Source organism: Pungitius pungitius, chromosome 6, assembly GCF_949316345.1.
Source record: "Pungitius pungitius chromosome 6, fPunPun2.1, whole genome shotgun sequence".
In the NCBI taxonomy this organism is placed as follows: domain Eukaryota; kingdom Metazoa; phylum Chordata; class Actinopteri; order Perciformes; family Gasterosteidae; genus Pungitius; species Pungitius pungitius.
The window spans coordinates 6033299-6051376 of NC_084905.1; the positions used below are offsets into that span (position 1 = coordinate 6033299).

An 18078-nucleotide genomic window follows, 5' to 3' on the forward strand; every position below is an offset into this window, starting at 1 on the left:
TATGTCATATCAGTGTTTTGCCTAGGTTTCAAACTTGGGGCGGGCAAATGGACCGGAAGGAGGCGTGGGGGCGCGCCGAGGGATATAATGGGAATACACTGTATATGATAGGTTATATAATCGAAGCGCGATGCCATGTTTGTTATATTAGTTAAATGTTACGTTCTACGAAATTAGAAATATCAAGCATAATGCTATTTTTGTGGTATTAGTTTTATGATATGTTAAATGATATTTTGTTAATACGCTTTTAGAAAATATGATGATAAAGACAATATTGCATCCATTGATGCGTCTAACTGGCTGTGGAAGGTTATCCAATCACAGGCCAAATGACCAGATTCAGGGTCACACGCAAACAAAGAAACCCTTCATCGTTATTTCCAAAGCCTTGCATTACCAAAGAAGGAAGAGGATGAAACCGATGATTACTATTATTGTCATCATAAGTCATGATGACTCCTAAACCAACGTTACCCTTTCCTTCCCCACAGAGGCTTCTGTGGATGGTGCTTCTATCTGGTGGTGGTTGCCCCTGCAGTGGCCCTGCTGTTCACCTGCCTCACTCCTCCCAATTGTTTGAATCATTTCTGTTATAGGGATTGAATGTATTATACATCGTTTGCATTGTTCATTCTGTACACATGACATCCATTGCAGTCTGTTCATCCCGGGAGAGGGATCCCTCCTCTGACGGCCTCCCTAAGGTTTCTTCCCTTTGTTTCCCAGTGCTGAGGGTTTCGGGTCAGAGGATGTCACATGTGTACAGACTGTAAAACCACCAAATTTGTCATTTTGGGCTACATAAAATGAATTACAAAAAGATACATTCCTTATCAACTGTGCTGTGCTACTCTCAGGGGAATAAAGTTTAGAAAAAAAACAAAACATTGTATTTACAAATGAATGAGGAGGCGGGTCCATTTAGGGGGATGCCAATCCTGACAGGGGGGGGAGAGGAAGATGTTCTCACTGGTGTCCAGTCTCCCTGGCTTGTAGGAGAATACAACCCCTTCTCCACGTCTGTCTCGGTCCCCCAAAAAAGCCTCTCTTTTTCGTTTTTCTTTTTAAGGTCCAGGCACACGTTCTCAAGGACTGTTTTTTTCGTCCTGTGAATGTTGGCTCTCGGCGACGGTATCCTCCGTCTGTCGGATCGTTGGGATCAGGCACAACTCACTGCCAGTGACCCTCTCGTGGTGGGTCTTCTCTTGGCTCTTTTGCTAGAGAATCCCCTTTCGTTCTCCTCAGCACTTTCTGCATCCAACAGGTGGTTGTTGGCGCAGCTCCTCTTGTAGAGAAACCTTGTTGGAGAGAAACAGACTCCACGGACTGACGTTGGCAATCCAGTTCTTCGAAGGGCTTTTCCCGTTGCTCTCGTAACTGGCGGCACCAGTTGGCCTTTGCAATGTCGGAGTCCCTCTGTAAGGCATCGAGGTCGCTCACATGCCTTCTCAGGGGGTGCAGTGCATTGTTGGCGCGAGAAAGTGCAATTTTCACCTTGGACCCAGTCAGTGGACGTCTGAGCAGTGAAGCGCCAGCTCCGGCTCTCCGCGGTACATCGTTACAAAGACTGGTGGAAGGCCTTGGAAAAAGGGCTGTTTGTCGCTAAACGGCTCGATGTAGTCGTTGAAAAAATGGTGATTAATCTTTCAAAAGGCTACTTAAGTCTGTAAAGGGAAAAGGTCGCGGATCAATTCTCTCAAAAAAAAACAAAAAAACAATCCACACAGAAAAAAAGGCTCTTTAAAGGGCATTGTGTTTCTACAAAGAACCATCACCTTCTAAAGAACCATTTTAGGAATTTGATGGTTCCTTGAGATATTAAAGGGTTCTTAGCTCACACACACACAAAATACAAGCACTTTTATAATGCTTTTTAATTGATGATATATTTGAACAGGTCTGTCAATGCTACTTTTTTGACCATTAGATCATGAAGGAGGACACCCACAGAATTCCTGGCCAGAGTTCATTCATTATAGAAAATATAAAAAACAAGACTGATTTCAAACAGATATGAGCAGGTCATACAAAATAGTGGATGTTGACGTAAGAGAAGACGACTTGGATCCTCCAACGGCCCTCATGTTTGAAGTGTGTGCATGGTGGCATTCGGTGTGCGCTGGATGTTACTCCGTGTGTGTGTGTGTGTGTGTGTGTGTGTGTATGCCAACTCAAAGTGCATACAGTATGTTTTACATGAGTACATATCTTGTCCTCACGAGGATGTGTGTTAGGGGTACGAACAGATTCAATAAATATAAAAACGAGGACACACTTTCATTGATAAAGAAAACTGTTTGGTCAAAGAAAAGAGCGGGAAATGTAGACAACGAGTCTGTCTCGAGGGGTTTCCTGTGTGTTTTACATCATCAATGTGTAATACTGTTCATTAGTTCGAAAATACACACACCGGCCTTCGGCAGACCCGGGTTCCCAGAGCCCGGCAGGCATCAGAGCAGTGAGCCCGCGTGGTTCCACGCCGACGCTACTCCTCACAAGTTGTCTTGTCTGACAGCATCTCAGTTTTTTCCAGGAGCTGAAGCCGCCGCCCCCCCCCCCCCCCCCCCCCCCAGCAGCCGTCTGCGGTCAAACTGCAGGGTTCTTCCCCGTCGTGGCCGCGGGCTGCTGCTGCTGCTGCTGGAGGTACGTGGGCCGTTTGATGCGCGGCTTCCTGCGCTTGGGTTTGCTCTTGCTCTTCGTCAGCTGGACCACGAAAAACGACAGGACGACCATCGCTCCCAGGAAGGCGAACACGGGGATGGTCTGGCCCACCTCTTGGTTGTAGCGACCAGGCATTATCCCTAGAGGGCGTTAAGGTCGCAGGTCAAATAGGGACGCGATTCCTGGGGGTCCTCATTGACGACTCTCTTGGCTCTAAATGTCATATCGACTATCTTGTAAATAAATTGTCTAAGTATGTTGGCTTGTTTTATAAGATAAGACATTTTCTACCTCGGTCTGCACTTCTCACTTTATATAAAACTCTCTTCGAACCACACCTTAACTATTGCAATGTGATATGGTGCAACACTTTCACCAGCCATCTCAGAAAACGTATATCCTTGCAAAAGAAAGTCATACGGGCTCTGTCCTGGTCAGAGATAAATTCCCCCACTAAACCTTTATTTTGAGTTACTAAGACTGACTGAGCTTAACACATACCATAATGCTTGCCTTGTGTTCCAAATTGTCAACGGCTGAACTCTAGATTGAGTAGTCTTGTTCCTATCACCAGCCCCCAGCACACTTATCATACGAGAATCAAACCACGTATATCAGGAAAAGGCCGACGTGTGCGTGCTAGTACGAGTGTGGCCTGTAGGGGGCCGCAAATTTGGAACGGGATTGATGATGGCCCCAAGGTGTTGCCCTATATCTCCAACTTTATATTTATTTTCTTATATTTCTTATCAACCTACATCTAATATAGAACTGTTTTTTTCATGGACTACTGGGATGTATGATTGTATGCGTATGCTATGTTTTGTAAGTACTGGTGTGTCTCTCGTGAGCAACTAGTCATTAGAATTTGTGGTAATTGTGTACTTTACAGTTTTGTGCTACCACTTTTAATTGAATCATGGGCCCCCACCCATAAGCTTTAGCTTCTTTGGGGGACCCATTCACCCGACCCAATTAATCTTGTACCCCCCCCAGTTGTATTATGTTTCAAGTGGTATTGTGTGAATAAATGAAATTCATTCATTCTTATTCACCATCTTCACTCTCAGCGACTGCAGTCGCCCTTTTCATTATGGTTAATAGGATAATCCTTTCTCACATTAATAATAACCACACACTTGAATAATTAGCAGTTATCAAATTTAACATATAGATTATACACTCACCGGCCACTTTATTAGGTACACCTGTCCAACTGCTCGTTAACACTTAATTTCTAAGCAGCCAATCACATGGCGGCAACTCAGTGCATTTAGGCATGTAGACATTGTCAAGACAATCTCCTGCAGTTCAAACCAAGCATCAGTATGGGGAAGAAAGGTGATTTGAGTGACTTTGAACGTGGCATGATTGTTGGTGCCAGAAGGGCTGGTCTGAGTATTTCAGAAACTGCTAATCTACTGGGATTTTCACGCACAACCATCTCTAGGGTTTACAGAGAATGGTCCGAAAAAGAAAAAACATCCAGTGAGCGGCAGTTCTGTGGGCGGAAATGCCTTGTTGATGCCAGAGGTCAGAGGAGAATGGCCAGACTGGTTCGAGCTGATAGAAGGGCAACAGTGACTCAAATAACCACCCGTTACAACCAAGGTGGGCATAAGAGCATCTCTGAACGCACAGTACGTCGAACTTTGAGGCAGATGGGCTACAGCAGCAGAAGACCACACCGGGTGCCACTCCTTTCAGCTAAGAACAGGATACTGAGGCTACAATTTGCACAAGCTCATCGAAATTGGACAATAGAAGATTGGAAAAACATTGCCTGGTCTGATGAGTCTCGATTTCTGCTGCGACATTCGGATGGTAGGGTCAGAAATTGGCGTCTACAACATGAAAGCATGGATCTATCCTGCCTTGTATCAACGGTGCAGGCTGGTGGTGGTGGTGGTGTCATGGTGTGGGGAATATTTTCTTGGCACTCTTTGGGCCCCTTGGTACCAATTGAGCATCGTTGCAACGCCACAGCCTACCTGAGTATTGTTGCTGACCATGTCCATCCCTTTATGACCACAATGTACCCAACTTCTGATGGCTACTTTCAGCAGGATAATGCGCCATGTCATAAAGCTGGAATCATCTCAGACTGGTTTCTTGAACATGACAATGAGTTCGCTGTACTCAAATGGCCTCCACAATCACCAGATCTCAATCCAATAGAGCATCTTTGGGATGTGGTGGAACGGGAGATTCGCATCATGGATGTGCAGCCGACAAATCTGCGGCAACTGTGTGATGCCATCATGTCAATATGGACCAAACTCCCTGAGGAATGCTTCCAGCACCTTGTTGAATCTATGCCACGAAGAATTGAGGCAGTTCTGAAGGCAAAAGGGGGTCCAACCCGTTACTAGCATGGGGTACCTAATAAAGTGGCCGGTGAGTGTATATATATATATATATATATTAATACTATAAAATTACAAATGCTTCTGATAAGTTTGGTAAAAAGAATAAAGAAAGCGCTAAAACGAATCCTGGGTAAAAACGAATAATAATAATAATGAATTAAACTAATGTGTTACCTCCTGGGATGTCCCAGGCGCCGCTCTCCCCAGGAGACAGAGGTCTGACTTGGGGACGGTAAGCCCTCATGTTAGGTAGAGCCACTTTGTCCAGATCCACCGACAGAAGCTTCTGGTGCTTCCACAGGTTACTGAGAGCAAAGACAGAGGGGAGAAAGAAACGAGGTGAGAGGTGGGAGACAGTGAAATGGATTCTTGTTTACGCCCATCACCAAACTGAGGCTTAACTAGAGGAGGATGATTTACTTTTACTTTGATTCCAACTGCTGACGGCTAAGAGGAGACTTAAGAGATATTGCTTCACAGCGGTGTGAGCTGGAAGAACCTGCGAGGCCAATCGCAACGGGACGGAAAATCTAAAACATTGCTACCAAAAGCACCTGGGGTGGCTGGTCATTCACATCTGGAGGATTTAAAAAGAGGGACTTCACCTTGATTCACGATAGAGCGCACAAACACGATAACTCAATTTAATGTAGGAAAATATGAAATGGTGCAAACATTAGAACGTCTTTCTGAATAATCAGAGGAAAGCCGCCTGAGAAATGAAATGATTATTTGTCCGGACGCATATAGCTCCAATGAAAAGAGAACGCTGCGCTTCAATGCTCCATCCCATCTACCTGGGTGCTGTCTCATTGAGTGGCTGTGGCTTTGCCCAAGACAGGTGAGGGCAGGCCGGTAGTGGGCGGGGCTTAGGGTCTCCTAGGTGAGCTTCTAGAACTTTGGAGTAGCGGTAAAGATGGTTGCCTGCAAAAATTGATAAAAATACATATCTGAATGAGAATAATAATGACAGCAAGGTTCACGAGAATACTGAATATCAGGTGCTAACAAAAGGAAACCATAGCGTCATCTTTGACAATATCGCGTTTCATTTCCTTCCTCACCCTCAAGCCTCTGCGGCAGTGGGCGCTCGGCGCCCGTGGGTGGTGCCACTCTGCTGTGGGAGTGGCTGAGGCTGGGAGGGGTCATGCTGTAGGAAGTGTACTGAAGGAGAGCGTCCAGCAGCCAGAAACAGTCTGAGAGATCAATACAGAACAAATGTTATGACATCTCCATCGGCTCAGCTGTGCCTCGGGTCGGAGTATCAACATCACACGCGTCCGACGGCAGAGGAGACGTCACCTTTCTGTCGGTGGCTGTCGTCGATACAGTTAGAATCACCGTACAGGGCTATGCGACCTCCCCCGTCAGACGGTGTTTGGTACAGTCCGAGGATGGGAACTCCCTCCACTACGGCCGTCTCCTGCTTTAACACTTCCAGACCTGTGAAAACAGCACACACGCACCGTGGTGTTATATGTGAACTAAACACGCTAAGGTCAGCTCGGCTATAGACTTCAAGAGCGGTGCGGGTACCTTGGTCCTTGAGGTTCTTGGCAATCACGATCCCGTCTTCTGGGAAACGGGCGATGCTGCAGCCTGAGGCGTAGTACACTGAGAAACAGAGGTGGCATGAGGAATGCTGCAATCAGGAACTCGGTGTGTGTGTGTGTGTTTGTGTGCGTCTTACTGTCATGATCGGCCAAGGTGAAGTCTCCCTCGTACAGCCCGTCACTGAAAGCCATCCCCCACACGGAGATCAGGTCGTTCAGCGCCGGTACGTTAGCGCCCCCTGTGTCTGGCATCCACCACTGCCTGCAGGTTACATCAAGAAAACCAAAGTACCCAATATAGAAATCTACCCAAGTCAGCAGCATTGTTGGGCTGATGCTGGTTCGCGCTACATCAGCGAGGATGGGGCTCTGATACTTTCTATAGCGATGGAAGTGCATTGGATCTACTGGGATTCTACAGTTGCTGGTTAAAATGTATTATTTTAATAATGAATAACATACCTATGAATAACTAAAAATCAATTACATAATTAATAATTACAAATGAGTAGACATTGCTTAGTTAAAGAAAGTAAAAATCCACATGAATTTCCCCATGAATAAATAAAAATAAAATACAACCTGGCTCAAAATAACTGCCGATTATTTGGGATAAAAATGGACAAAATAAAAAACCACAAGGACAATAAGGGAGACGAGGCGACGATAACAGCGCGCTCGTTAAACGAAAACGCTGAGTTCAGAATTTTGTTTTCTTCATCTAGTTCGATCGATCCAAAAGACGCAGCGGTGAATGCACTAATCTGAAAATGAACCGCTGGCATCCAATTACAAAACGAATTACTCCACATAATATTTTAAAGCCACAGAGACAATATTTAACTTGTATAATCTTGTGGATGACGTGAAACAGCTGCGGTGTGATATGGACGCCAGGAGCAGCCAGGAGTTCTTAGTCATTTCTAGGTCTGCATGAGCAGCTCCAAGCCTACGACGCGGTGATGAATCACGTCTTTCACACAGCGAGTCCATCGCTGCAGAGACAGAAGCCGTTAACCACACAGCGCCGTTCATCTCGCCGCGACGTGGACGAGCTGCTGGAGAGCAGGAGCTTAAAGTAATCGCTGTTTAATCATTGAAATGTCACAAGAAGGAGGTGGAGCGCATATTTTCAAAGGAATAAGAGTGAGAAAAAGAGCCTCATTATTTGTTTTAAATGTATAACTTGTCAGAAATTGCTACGTGGCAATGCAAGATCGGACAAAGCGAGAGGATTTTGAGACACAAAAGTCACAGTGATGTGAACAATCCCTGTCTCCATAGATGGCTTTTTTTGGTTTTTCTTTTGTAAACAGCCGTTTTTAACAGTTTTTGCCAAAGACGGGGAAATACCTGGTGTTTTCGTCATAGAACTTGACCTTCCTCATGACCGACGTGTTGTACCAGTCGCTGAAGACAATGAGCGACAGGCCGTTGTCGATGTCTCGCCTCAGCTTGGTGATCTCTTCGGGGAAATACTCCTCCTCGCTGTCCACCATCAGCAAAGTGCCTGTGGGGAAATGACAGCAAACAAACCCATTAGCTTGTAATCCGTTGCTCAACTGCACAGAAGAAAAAGGGCCTGGAGCTGTATTCTTCTAATACTGCTGAGTGATTTTAGTCCCTCTGCTCTCACCGTACTGGCTGGCATCGAAGCAGGTGATTGGCGCTCCGAGCACCTCAACAAAGTATCCCATACTCCTCAGGTGCTGGTACATGTCCTTGAAGTTAGTGTGGATGTGGTCTCCATTCCTGGACAATTAAAACAATCACGTGTTTAAAACAACAAAACAACTAAAGTGCAGTTGAAGACAAAGGCACACAAACCCAACCCCCCCCCCCACACACACACACCAGTCTAGTGGGTCGTTCTTCATGCGGAGGTTGTCTCGGGGGAAGTAGCCGGGCGGGTAGCGCAGGTTGTGGTACTGGTCCCACAGCACCCTCTTGCTGCGTGGAGGGGTTGGCACGATCTTCACCTTGATGGGAAGTTTGACTGTGGACGTCAGCTCGCCGCCCGCCTCGGACTGCAAGGGGACAAAGGTCAGGAGGACGGATGGGTTGTAACTGGAGAGGAGCACTGAATCACAGACGAAGTCGTGCAGTTGCAGGTCGATTAATTTCCCCCCCAAAATTGGAATTGTGATTTGATTAAAACAACATACTGGTTTTGAGTGCATCCATAATAACCAGCTAATAGGCTGATATCACAGTGCATCTTCCTCAGAACCTGAATAAGATACAGTAAAGCTTGAAAATGACTTAGCTACTAGTAATAGATACATGGTTTAACTAGATAAACAAAAAGAAAAGAAGTCATTCGTGAGCAGCATTGCACACTTGACACGACCGAGAAACAAAGCCAAGGTGTGGTGTTGCCGCGGTGACTCACGTCGTTCTCTGCGGGCGAGGCCACCGTGACCATCACGTGGCCTTGGGCGACGCCTTCCCACGACGCCGCCTTCTTGGCCACGGAGATGGACACGGCCAAATAGCCGGCCCACGGCCACAGCACGGGCGCGTAGGAGACGGCCACGTCGATGTGGTCGCCGTTCTGAGGGAGGTAGGGCTGCCACACGGGCTGAGCGGGAGAGAGCGAGAGAGGCAGCAAACTTCAGAGGCGAACGGGTTGTCAGGCGTGAGGCGCAGAGCCTCACCGAACTCGAGGAAATGATGTTAAGTCTGTCGGGATATGCCTGTTGACCCGTGGAGTTTCTGTGCGCTCACCTTGTCTACGATCCTGCCGGTGACACCCATTCCGTTGAGAATGGTCACGTTGACGATGGTGGGCATCCCTCCGTAGTAGATGGGCTGAGAGCAGTAAGGCCACATGTACGGAGACTCTGTCAGGTCGATGTAGCTGGGAGAAAGGCTGGCGGGAGACGAGGACCGTAGAAGAGAGGATAAGATACAAGATAATGATAACAATGATAAGTGTATTGTGCCATTTTCTCACAAAATGGCATGAAATCCTCACCTGGCCTGAGGCTTGTAGCTGTTGAGGATCTGGTAGGCTCGGATCAGGTCCAGCTTCCCGTGGCCCTGCTCGAACATGTTGACCCCGGGCAGCCGGCGGGCCGAGGCGATGAGAGCCTGCTTCATGGAGGCCGGGTTCACCAGCTCCCTGTTCAGGACAGTGCTGCAGGACAGAGGAGGAGAGCCTGGGTCAGTTTCAGAGTGTTTATCAGGTTCCACAGATTTATTGTACTCAAAAGTGCCAGAGGGAAGAGGAGGGATCCGTCGGCATCTGTGTGTGTGTGTGTCATTCTCCCGGGGGAGAAAGGAATAGATGGTTGTCCTCATGGAGGGTGGTGTGATATTCATTTTCAACAAAATGAGCTCAGTGACAGCTGTGTAACAAGAGGGCTTTCACCAATGTCGAGGCGGGACCAACACCCTTCTTCCCCTGGGACTCATTTCACTGCTTGCTCATGTTCAGCAGAAGGCCTCATTACACCGCATCAGGCTTTAGATGTGTTTGGAACGCCTACAGGAAAGCAGCACCATCACTTGGACATTGGCTGCGTAGAGGAGCCTCAGAAAACTGACAACTTCATGTAAGCCACAGCTTACAGTGAAGACAAAGACAATCGCCATTTCATGCGTTTCCGCATTTGAGTTGGAACAATCCTCATGGGAGCGCAGAGAGCTGCCATCTGCCGGTCATCACATTCATTCAAATGTGGATGGTGGAGTTCTGCAGGCTTATTGTCATTAACCAATTGTGCTGATGAAAATGAGGAAAATTCCCCAAAAAAGACTACTAAAGTCACTCGGATAAATCCCCATAACAGCTATTAGCCATGAAAACAAGAATCAAATCGGACACCAATACCGGTAACAACTTAAACTGAACACAACAGAGTTCTAAGTGTGGCCATTTGAGAAAACATCAAACGCCCGTCACTAGATGGCAACATCTTAACCACACTGACCTGGCCAGGAGAGTCACGGCTCCCGCCACCACGGGGGACGCCACGCTGGTGCCAGACAGGGAGCGACAGCCCTCCTTCATCCCAGACCCCCGAACGCCCGAGCCGTAGGTGACGATGTCGGGTTTCACCCTGCCGTAGCCCCCGGGCAGCTCCTAAAGACGGGACGCGGATCACCATGAGGGGCAATTTAGAGGCACTGTGAAGCGCTCACACCACACAACGTCAACACAGAGAAAAAGAGCTGAGCAGAAAGTTATACAATCACTCAAAAAAAAAAAAAAAAGAGTGTGTGAGGGCAAGAAGATGGAGCAAAGATGACTGCTTTAAAAAAAAAGGCATTTTGAAATGTTTCTGATGTATTTAGATTGGAGAGCTCAGTGGGGGAGGGAACTACTGTCTGCTCCTGGCCTCGTCATGGCTGGCTGACCAACTGGATCAGAGAACGTCTCAATCAGATGCTTTAGGATCGGACTGGAAAAATAAAAAATGATGGGATACGGGTGAGAGCTCATGAGTGGACTAGCTTATAAAGCAAAGGGAAGATGTCTGTGTGGGACACCCAGGGGGGTGTGTGTGTGTGTGTGTGTGTGTGTGTGTGTGTGTGTGCGCGCTCCCTGAAGTCACTCACCCAGGTGGTCATGCCTCTGGAGGAAAACCGAGCGATGTTGTCCTCAAAGTCGATCCCTCCGACCCCGATCACGTCCATCTGGTCAGCCGGGTTGTTCAGGGTGCTGTGAGAGAGAAACTTTAGTTGGATTCATGTACAGGACTAAAAAACGTGAAGGTTCACTGCACCCGGTCCAACATTTAACGTTTAAATGGTCTTTCACAGACGGAAGAGTCAGCAGATGTTCAGCAGGGCCATAAAACACAGTCGGGGCCTATTTGGATAATTAGGGGGGGTCGAAGTAAGTATGTGTTCTTATGCAAATTGACCAGGTGTTTATTATCCAACAGCAGAAAAAAAACTGACAATATAAAAAAAAAAGAGGAAAATATCCTTTTGAACTGATTGTCCCACGAACATTTAGTGAGTAACTTTTATTATTATTAATTATTAAAGACAACAGTATTTTAGGATAAAGAGTTATAATTAAGATTAGCATACCCATATAGAGGCCCATCGTTGCCAATAGCAGACACCATGATTACTTTGTTGGCAGTGAGCTCCCACACCTGTCAATCAAAAAACATTGGTTGGGGTAAAATATGTAATTCTTATGAACGAGTTACATTTAATACCAATTTCTTTCCTTGAAGTGCAATAAGGTGACATATAGAGGGCATAGTATAGGTGGAATTTGCTCATGGATTAGAAGTGGTCTCTTTTACCTTATCAACAAAGGGGTGGTCCATGAAGTCAGGCCCCCCGATGCTGAGATTAAGAACATCAATCTTCTTCAGGATGGCATAGTTGAAAGCGTCCAGGAACCACGATGTGTACGACACCTGGGAGGAAGGGAGAGACTGTGATCTGATGTTGATTCATCATTGACACAGCTTTGGCTTGTGCACAATGCTTACTATGGTGGCCAAAATATAGACTATTCCTTCCAGACTGTCATCCTTTTCAGCAAAGGCATCTCATTGCACTTTAATACACTTTTCATTCATATTTCTTTAAAATGTAATATTTCAAAACACAGCGTGAGGACTATTTGTGCGTTGCGGCGAGTACCTGGTTGTTGGTGAACACTCTGAAGATGTGCAGCTCGGAGTCGGGGGCGAAGCCCTGACACTCCCTCATACTGGCGATCACTCCTGCTACAAATGTACCGTGGCCCAGACCTGGAGAGCAGGGTCACGGATCAGGATCCAACCATCTAACACATGCACACTCTTTGAGCCTAGTACCAGTCTACTTGTAACCATCATCAGCAAAATAATCAGCATCGCCAAGTTTTTCCCTCCTCACCATCATCCAGGGTTTTTTCATTAGTCCAGTTGGTCCTCTCCTTTACGTTCTTAAAATGCGGGTGCTTCTCGCTCAGGCCCGTATCAAACACCGCCACCTTCACGCCGGAACCTGTACACAAAAAAAAGAGAAATACATTTTGAGGCTGATGTTTTCCCCCCCAGTAACCCTATATGAGGAAAGTCAACATGGTGCGAGTTCTGACCGGTGTGTCCCATCTGCCAGAGTACGTCCGCCTGCAGGATCTGGGCGACGTGGCGGGGAATGGCCCGCAGCAGGCGCCGGCTGGAGTGGCGGCCGGTGGCGTGCCAGAAGCCCGTGCCCAGCGACAGGCTGGTCCGTCGGAAGGGGCGGGACGACTGCCACGAGCGGGTGGCGTTGCAGGGAGCTGCGGGTTCGGGCGCTGCGGGGGGAGGAAAACGCAAGCAGCCGTGTTAAAAAGGCAAAGGTCGGGTTAAAATGTCCACATTTCAACAATGCAAAAGATGCAATGATTTCAATAGACAAAAACAACAATTGAGGGATGTCATTATAAAATGAATTGTTCCATTACTGCTTCCACACCCCTTGTGTTGGGATAATTACTTCACCCCTTGTTCTGTTTTCCGTCTCTCTCCCTGCTTCTGTCTTTTGTCTGTGAGCAGCTTCATGGAGACAATCTGACACAATAGATGTCCATGAGGCCTTCAGGGAAGTAGGAATTATGTGCCGGGTCTCCCCGCTTATCTTTTTATTTATCGAAATAATTAGCTCACTTTGTGCACATTGCCATATACTCTACTCTCTAAGTTTTCCACTCCGTAACCAGGTTGAGGTCTTAACTAGAGCGATCTGATCCAACACGGACTCTTTTTGAACCTGCTCTATTTTTTCCTTTCCGACAGTCTGCTGTTCAGAATGAACTCACACACTTGAGCTTAATAAGCCAACCGCTGGTTTACGCGCTGTGCTTTAGGCTCACTTTTAAACATTATTCACGGCTGTTAGCGATCCTGTCACTTGGCAAACTGAGGCGTGTCCTTTGTTTGTGTGGGACACCTCACAGTCCTTACTCCCGTTATAACATTACTTAAAAAACGTTTTCTTTTTTTCGCTCATTTCATTTGCATTTAAAGTTTTTTTAGGTTTTTTTTGGAGAATGAATATTGGCAGGTTTACACCAGTCGGCGTTTGAGTGTTTCATCAGTGAGTGTCCCAGCTGAACATTCTGTCCAAAGTTAGAAATAACTAACGTTCAACAGTAAAGCAGAGACAGCTATGAATCCAGTGAATCAATGTACCGTGACGTGAAGAGCTTAAAGTTTAAAAGAACAGCTTCCACATAAACAAGCGGGAAGAGAAGTTTGTACGTTACTTCCCTGAATGGTATTTATAAAAATTGAACAAAACTGAGGCTGTCCAGAAGATGAAAGGTTGAAGAATAACCGATAATGTCCTGAGCTGAACTTTGAACGCTTGAAGCATTTTGAAAGACATAAACAAAGTCATCCAATTAAAACCAACATGAGAAAATGTTAATATATCAAAAACTCTGCTCACTAAATTCCCATCTTGTTTAGTTGAGGTCTGAGGACACACTGAAGACTTTCATCCAGGGCCGAGCACAGGCTGCCCCCCCCAGGAAAGACCCACCACGCTGACTCCCTCCCGCAAACAGACCATCTCTGTTCGTCCTCCCATCCCCCAACACACACACACACACAAGTTGGCGTGTACTTGTCAACACATTGTGACACACAATCTTTCCAGCGGAGGGAGAGCGATGCGTCCTCTGACTCGGCGGACAACGAGACATTCAGAGGCCCGTAGCAGACTCACAGAATAATCGTTTTCATCCTCTCAGATTTCTCAGTGTTTTCCTACAGTAAGGCGCCGCGCTGACGGACTCACAGGGCGTGTACTTGAGCATGCGGAACACTTTGCGCTGCGGCGTCACCCTCTTGATGTAAGGGTGGTCCTCCAAGGTCAGCAGGCTGCCGGGCGAGGCCTGGCGGATGTGGACCAGCTCAAAGTCGCTGGGGAAGTCGGAGGCCGGGTTCTGCCTCGGGACGATGCGCCACTCCAGCGCGGCGTCCGCGGCGTTCCGCAGGGCGCTGCTGATGTACAGGCTGCGAGCTTTGGCCGAGAAGTACCCCGTGAAGCCGATGATGTACTCTGGGGAGGAGGAGAGGGCACAAAGGTTTTTTGAAAAGCAGACGGGCGAATCGGCAAAGTGTGTTCAAGCAACGTTTAATTGGGCACAGAGGCCAATTAAAGCAGAATCCAGCTCTTCGCTGGCTGGGATCCAGAGCTGCTGTGGGCCTGAGCATCACTCGAGGGAGAGGAATACTGCAGAAAATGTCTTATGGAAGGAACTATAATGTGAGGGATCACTTTCCTAAATCCCTCAGAGGGATGATTGATTGAACAAACAACAAAAACATCTATTGATTCACTTTACAAAAGTGACTTTCTGTTACTGTGGCAATATCTAACTTTTCTGTCGAGTCATGTTTTGTCTTTGTATGCATCGCTGCATTATTGTGGTGTGAGTGAAAACATTTATTATTGAAAGACTGAATGAGCCACAAATGACACAAAAAGGCTTCTTTGCCCTGCTGATGTAAGAACCTCTTCCTCCTCCAGCGCTTTGATCACCTACGAGCAGTTGTGAGGGAAGTAACTATTTCTTCTTACCATGTTCCACCACCTTAGTGGAGAACTCCAGCTTGAGGGTTAAATCGGAGCAGTTGGATCCGGACGAGGAGGGGAGGGGCTCTACGCTAGGGGCGTGGTCAGGGTCCAATTTGGCCCCTCCCATTGGCTCCATACCCACTAGAGGCGGAAAGCCCAGCAGCAGCCCACAAAGCACGGATGCCCACGCTGCAGGCGTGAGCATTTTGAGTTGCGAAGTAACGCGAACCATCAGCTTGACCCGACCTTTTGGTACTCGGGCAGCAGCTGGGCCGTGTCCGATGAAAACGGAGCGGCAGAAAACCTGGTTGGGGGGTCAAGGGTTGGCACGGAGCATTATCAGGTCCACAGATCCAACACTGTCCATACTGCAAAAGGCCTGAGCAGCTAGATGAATTTCTTTCGGCGTTTTCTCTCCATGGCGGTGGCCCAGGGTGGAGGTCAGTGGCGCAGCCAGAGTAGGAACATGGTCGCCATGTTGAGACCCGGAGGAGGCAACCAGGGACAGCAGCGGTGATGGTTGGGAGGAAAGTGGTGGGCGCGTGGGTGGAGGCTGGTGCTGCGTCGATGTAGTTCCACTGCGGTTCGTCTGGCTTTAATCTGTAAGGAAAAGAACAACTTTGTAAGATTGTTAACATTTTAGCAAAAGGAGGCTACTTTGAAGAGTCGTGGAGGGTTTCTTTGTTTAACACATAATTCCATAGGTGTTCCTTCATAGTTTTGAGAACCACTGAATGAGAAGGCATGTCCAAACTTTTGACTGGTACCGTACTTGAATAAATTCAGACCAGATTAATGGCTAAATCATTTTTTTTGTGACCCTCAGCACATGGAATCAATCCTCTATTCATTTCAAAGCTGTCGCTGCAAAACAATTTACGTCTGATGGCTGACATCCAGGATTTAGACTAGAGCCTGACACCAGAGGCCAACAATCAATATTTACAATGTAATAACCGTTAGTCATCTGAAATATATTTACACATAGAGCCTTCTCGAAACAATCAAACCTGTGGCGATGATTCCAAAATTTCTAGGGCAGGATATTTTATAGTTGAGCAGTAAACCTTTATTGCAAGAGGGGGGGGGGTCACTAATGAGCGGACCTCCAAAACTATAACCAATAGATAATGGAGAACTAACATTCTGTTCACTGGTTCAGAGGTCCAGGAAACACACAAACTGACCGTGTGTGTGTGTGTGTGTGTGTGTGTGTCTTCCATTCTATCCAGAAAGGCGTGACTCTATTGTCAGGCTGTCACTACAAATCAAACACTCCCATCAATAGTTTTTTTTACGAATTCAAGTTGACAAACCCGCTAAGTAACCTATGTGTGTTATCCAACTGCCAGTGATCTAGCTGTTATAATTACTATGAAGGAGCAAAAGAAAAGAAAACTACACGGATTGATGTGTTTAGCAGTGTAGCAACACGTCCAGATTCTGCACAGTCCCAAATGTTTACTTGTCATATCCAAACCGGCTTTTAACTACACGTGTGATATTTAGTGTGCCAGGTTCTCATCTACAATCGAGCCGGTCTTTCAAGTTTAAGTAACCGTCAATGAGTGAGTGGCATCATTCCGATGTGTAAAACAAGGCGAGGAGACAACACGTGTTGTTCTCTTCTCTATGTAGAGAACTTTTAAAAGATCCAATGGTTTATTGACCAACAAAACAGCAGTAGATGTGTCTTTTAATAAAGCACATGGTGTTGTAATAGTGTCCAATAAGTAATAGTAACAGTGTCCCACAACTGAATTGTTGTAGAGGAAATACTGGAACGCGTTCGAACAAAAGTTTACATTCATCAAAAAAAAGGGCTTAAATCGGGATTGTTGGTGCTTTGTAAGTCACACGGCTAATAAACATGCTCCACCTCAACGGCTGAGGGGATTCATTCTGCAGGTGTGGACTTACACAAGCAGATGGTGTGATCAGAAGCCCCTGGCAGGTGTGCGCTGGCAGGAGGGAGGGGGGCCCCTCTCACTAATTCCGGCCCGGGGCAGGATCCTGGTCTGCCTGAGACAATAATACAAATACTGGGTCTTACACGGTTGTAAAAATAGCGCCACTGCTTAGGGTAGGGCTGTAAAGGACCGGCTGGAATGACCTGTGTCAACAGCACACCAAGACACAAAAATGGCATCGCACATCTGGGTAAATATAGATTAGTGGGGGGGGAGAAAGCCGCCGCCCCCCCTCCACAGTCAGAAGGGTTGTAGTTATCGGCTGTAGATGGAGCAGTTTCCATCATATAAAAAGGTAGCTAACCAGGTAAACAATGAGCTAACCGGTACCCATTGGGCTATCCAGGTAACCAATTAGCTAACCGGTAACCAATGAGCTAACAGGTAACCACTGAGCTAACAGGGTAACAAATGAGCTAACAAGGTAACAAATGAGCTAACAGGTAACCAGTGAGCTAACAAAACAGCTGACCAGGTTACCAGTGAGATAACCAAGTAACCAATGAGCAAGTAGCCACAGATGAAGGGTCCACTTTGTCGGCATAAACAAAGCAAGCAGCGACAGTGATGCTGGAGGCTCGTGCGCATGTGAAGCGGACAGTTTAAATGTTGAGTTACGTGGAGGAACGTTATTTGCGAGCCATGGACGTGTCGCTAATGTCGCTGAAGCTCAACGTAACGGCAGCTAACTGAAGTAGAGCTCATAACGTAAACAAGAAGACGTGCTCGTGTATTTTATCACATGTGTAGCGTCAGCTAACTAGCATGGTCATCTTTTACAGTCTGCTGGTGGTTTGCGTGTTGATTATACTCACCGAGCTTCAGGCTTTCTCACAGGTCACAGTTATCTGTATGTTTTCTTCACTGTCAGTGTATTTAGACCTGGTGGCTAATGGTACTTGTAGGTGTTTTTTTTGTGTGCACCGAAACAAAAGCTAGCAGCAAACTCACTGAGCGCTAGAGCCGCAGACCACTGACGTCTGGTTATGAGGGGATGCC

The 18078-nt window shown here is 46.9% G+C and overlaps 1 protein-coding gene across 3 annotated transcripts; it reads right to left on the reverse strand.

The window, feature by feature from the left end:
* Window positions 1–1859: 1859 nt before the first annotated feature.
* On the reverse strand, window positions 1860–18078 carry mbtps1 (membrane-bound transcription factor peptidase, site 1). 3 transcript variants are annotated; one of them, XM_037451884.2, is made up of 24 exons: window positions 17895–18078; window positions 17030–17127; window positions 15113–15709; window positions 14327–14590; window positions 12642–12839; window positions 12437–12547; window positions 12200–12309; window positions 11854–11970; window positions 11630–11697; window positions 11150–11252; window positions 10522–10673; window positions 9564–9725; window positions 9314–9458; window positions 8979–9167; window positions 8441–8613; window positions 8223–8338; window positions 7940–8096; window positions 6724–6848; window positions 6570–6647; window positions 6336–6476; window positions 6098–6229; window positions 5831–5957; window positions 5208–5338; window positions 1860–2804 (listed from the first exon to the last, which is right to left on the reverse strand). In XM_037451884.2, the coding sequence occupies exons 3-24, from the start codon at window positions 15339–15341 to the stop codon at window positions 2590–2592; spliced, it is 3243 nt and encodes a 1080-aa protein (XP_037307781.2). In that variant the 5' UTR covers window positions 15342–15709; window positions 17030–17127; window positions 17895–18078; the 3' UTR covers window positions 1860–2589. The 3 variants fall into 3 exon arrangements, with proteins under 3 accessions (XP_037307781.2, XP_037307780.2, XP_037307782.2); XM_037451883.2 differs by having other exon boundaries at window positions 17030–17131; XM_037451885.2 differs by lacking the exon at window positions 17030–17127.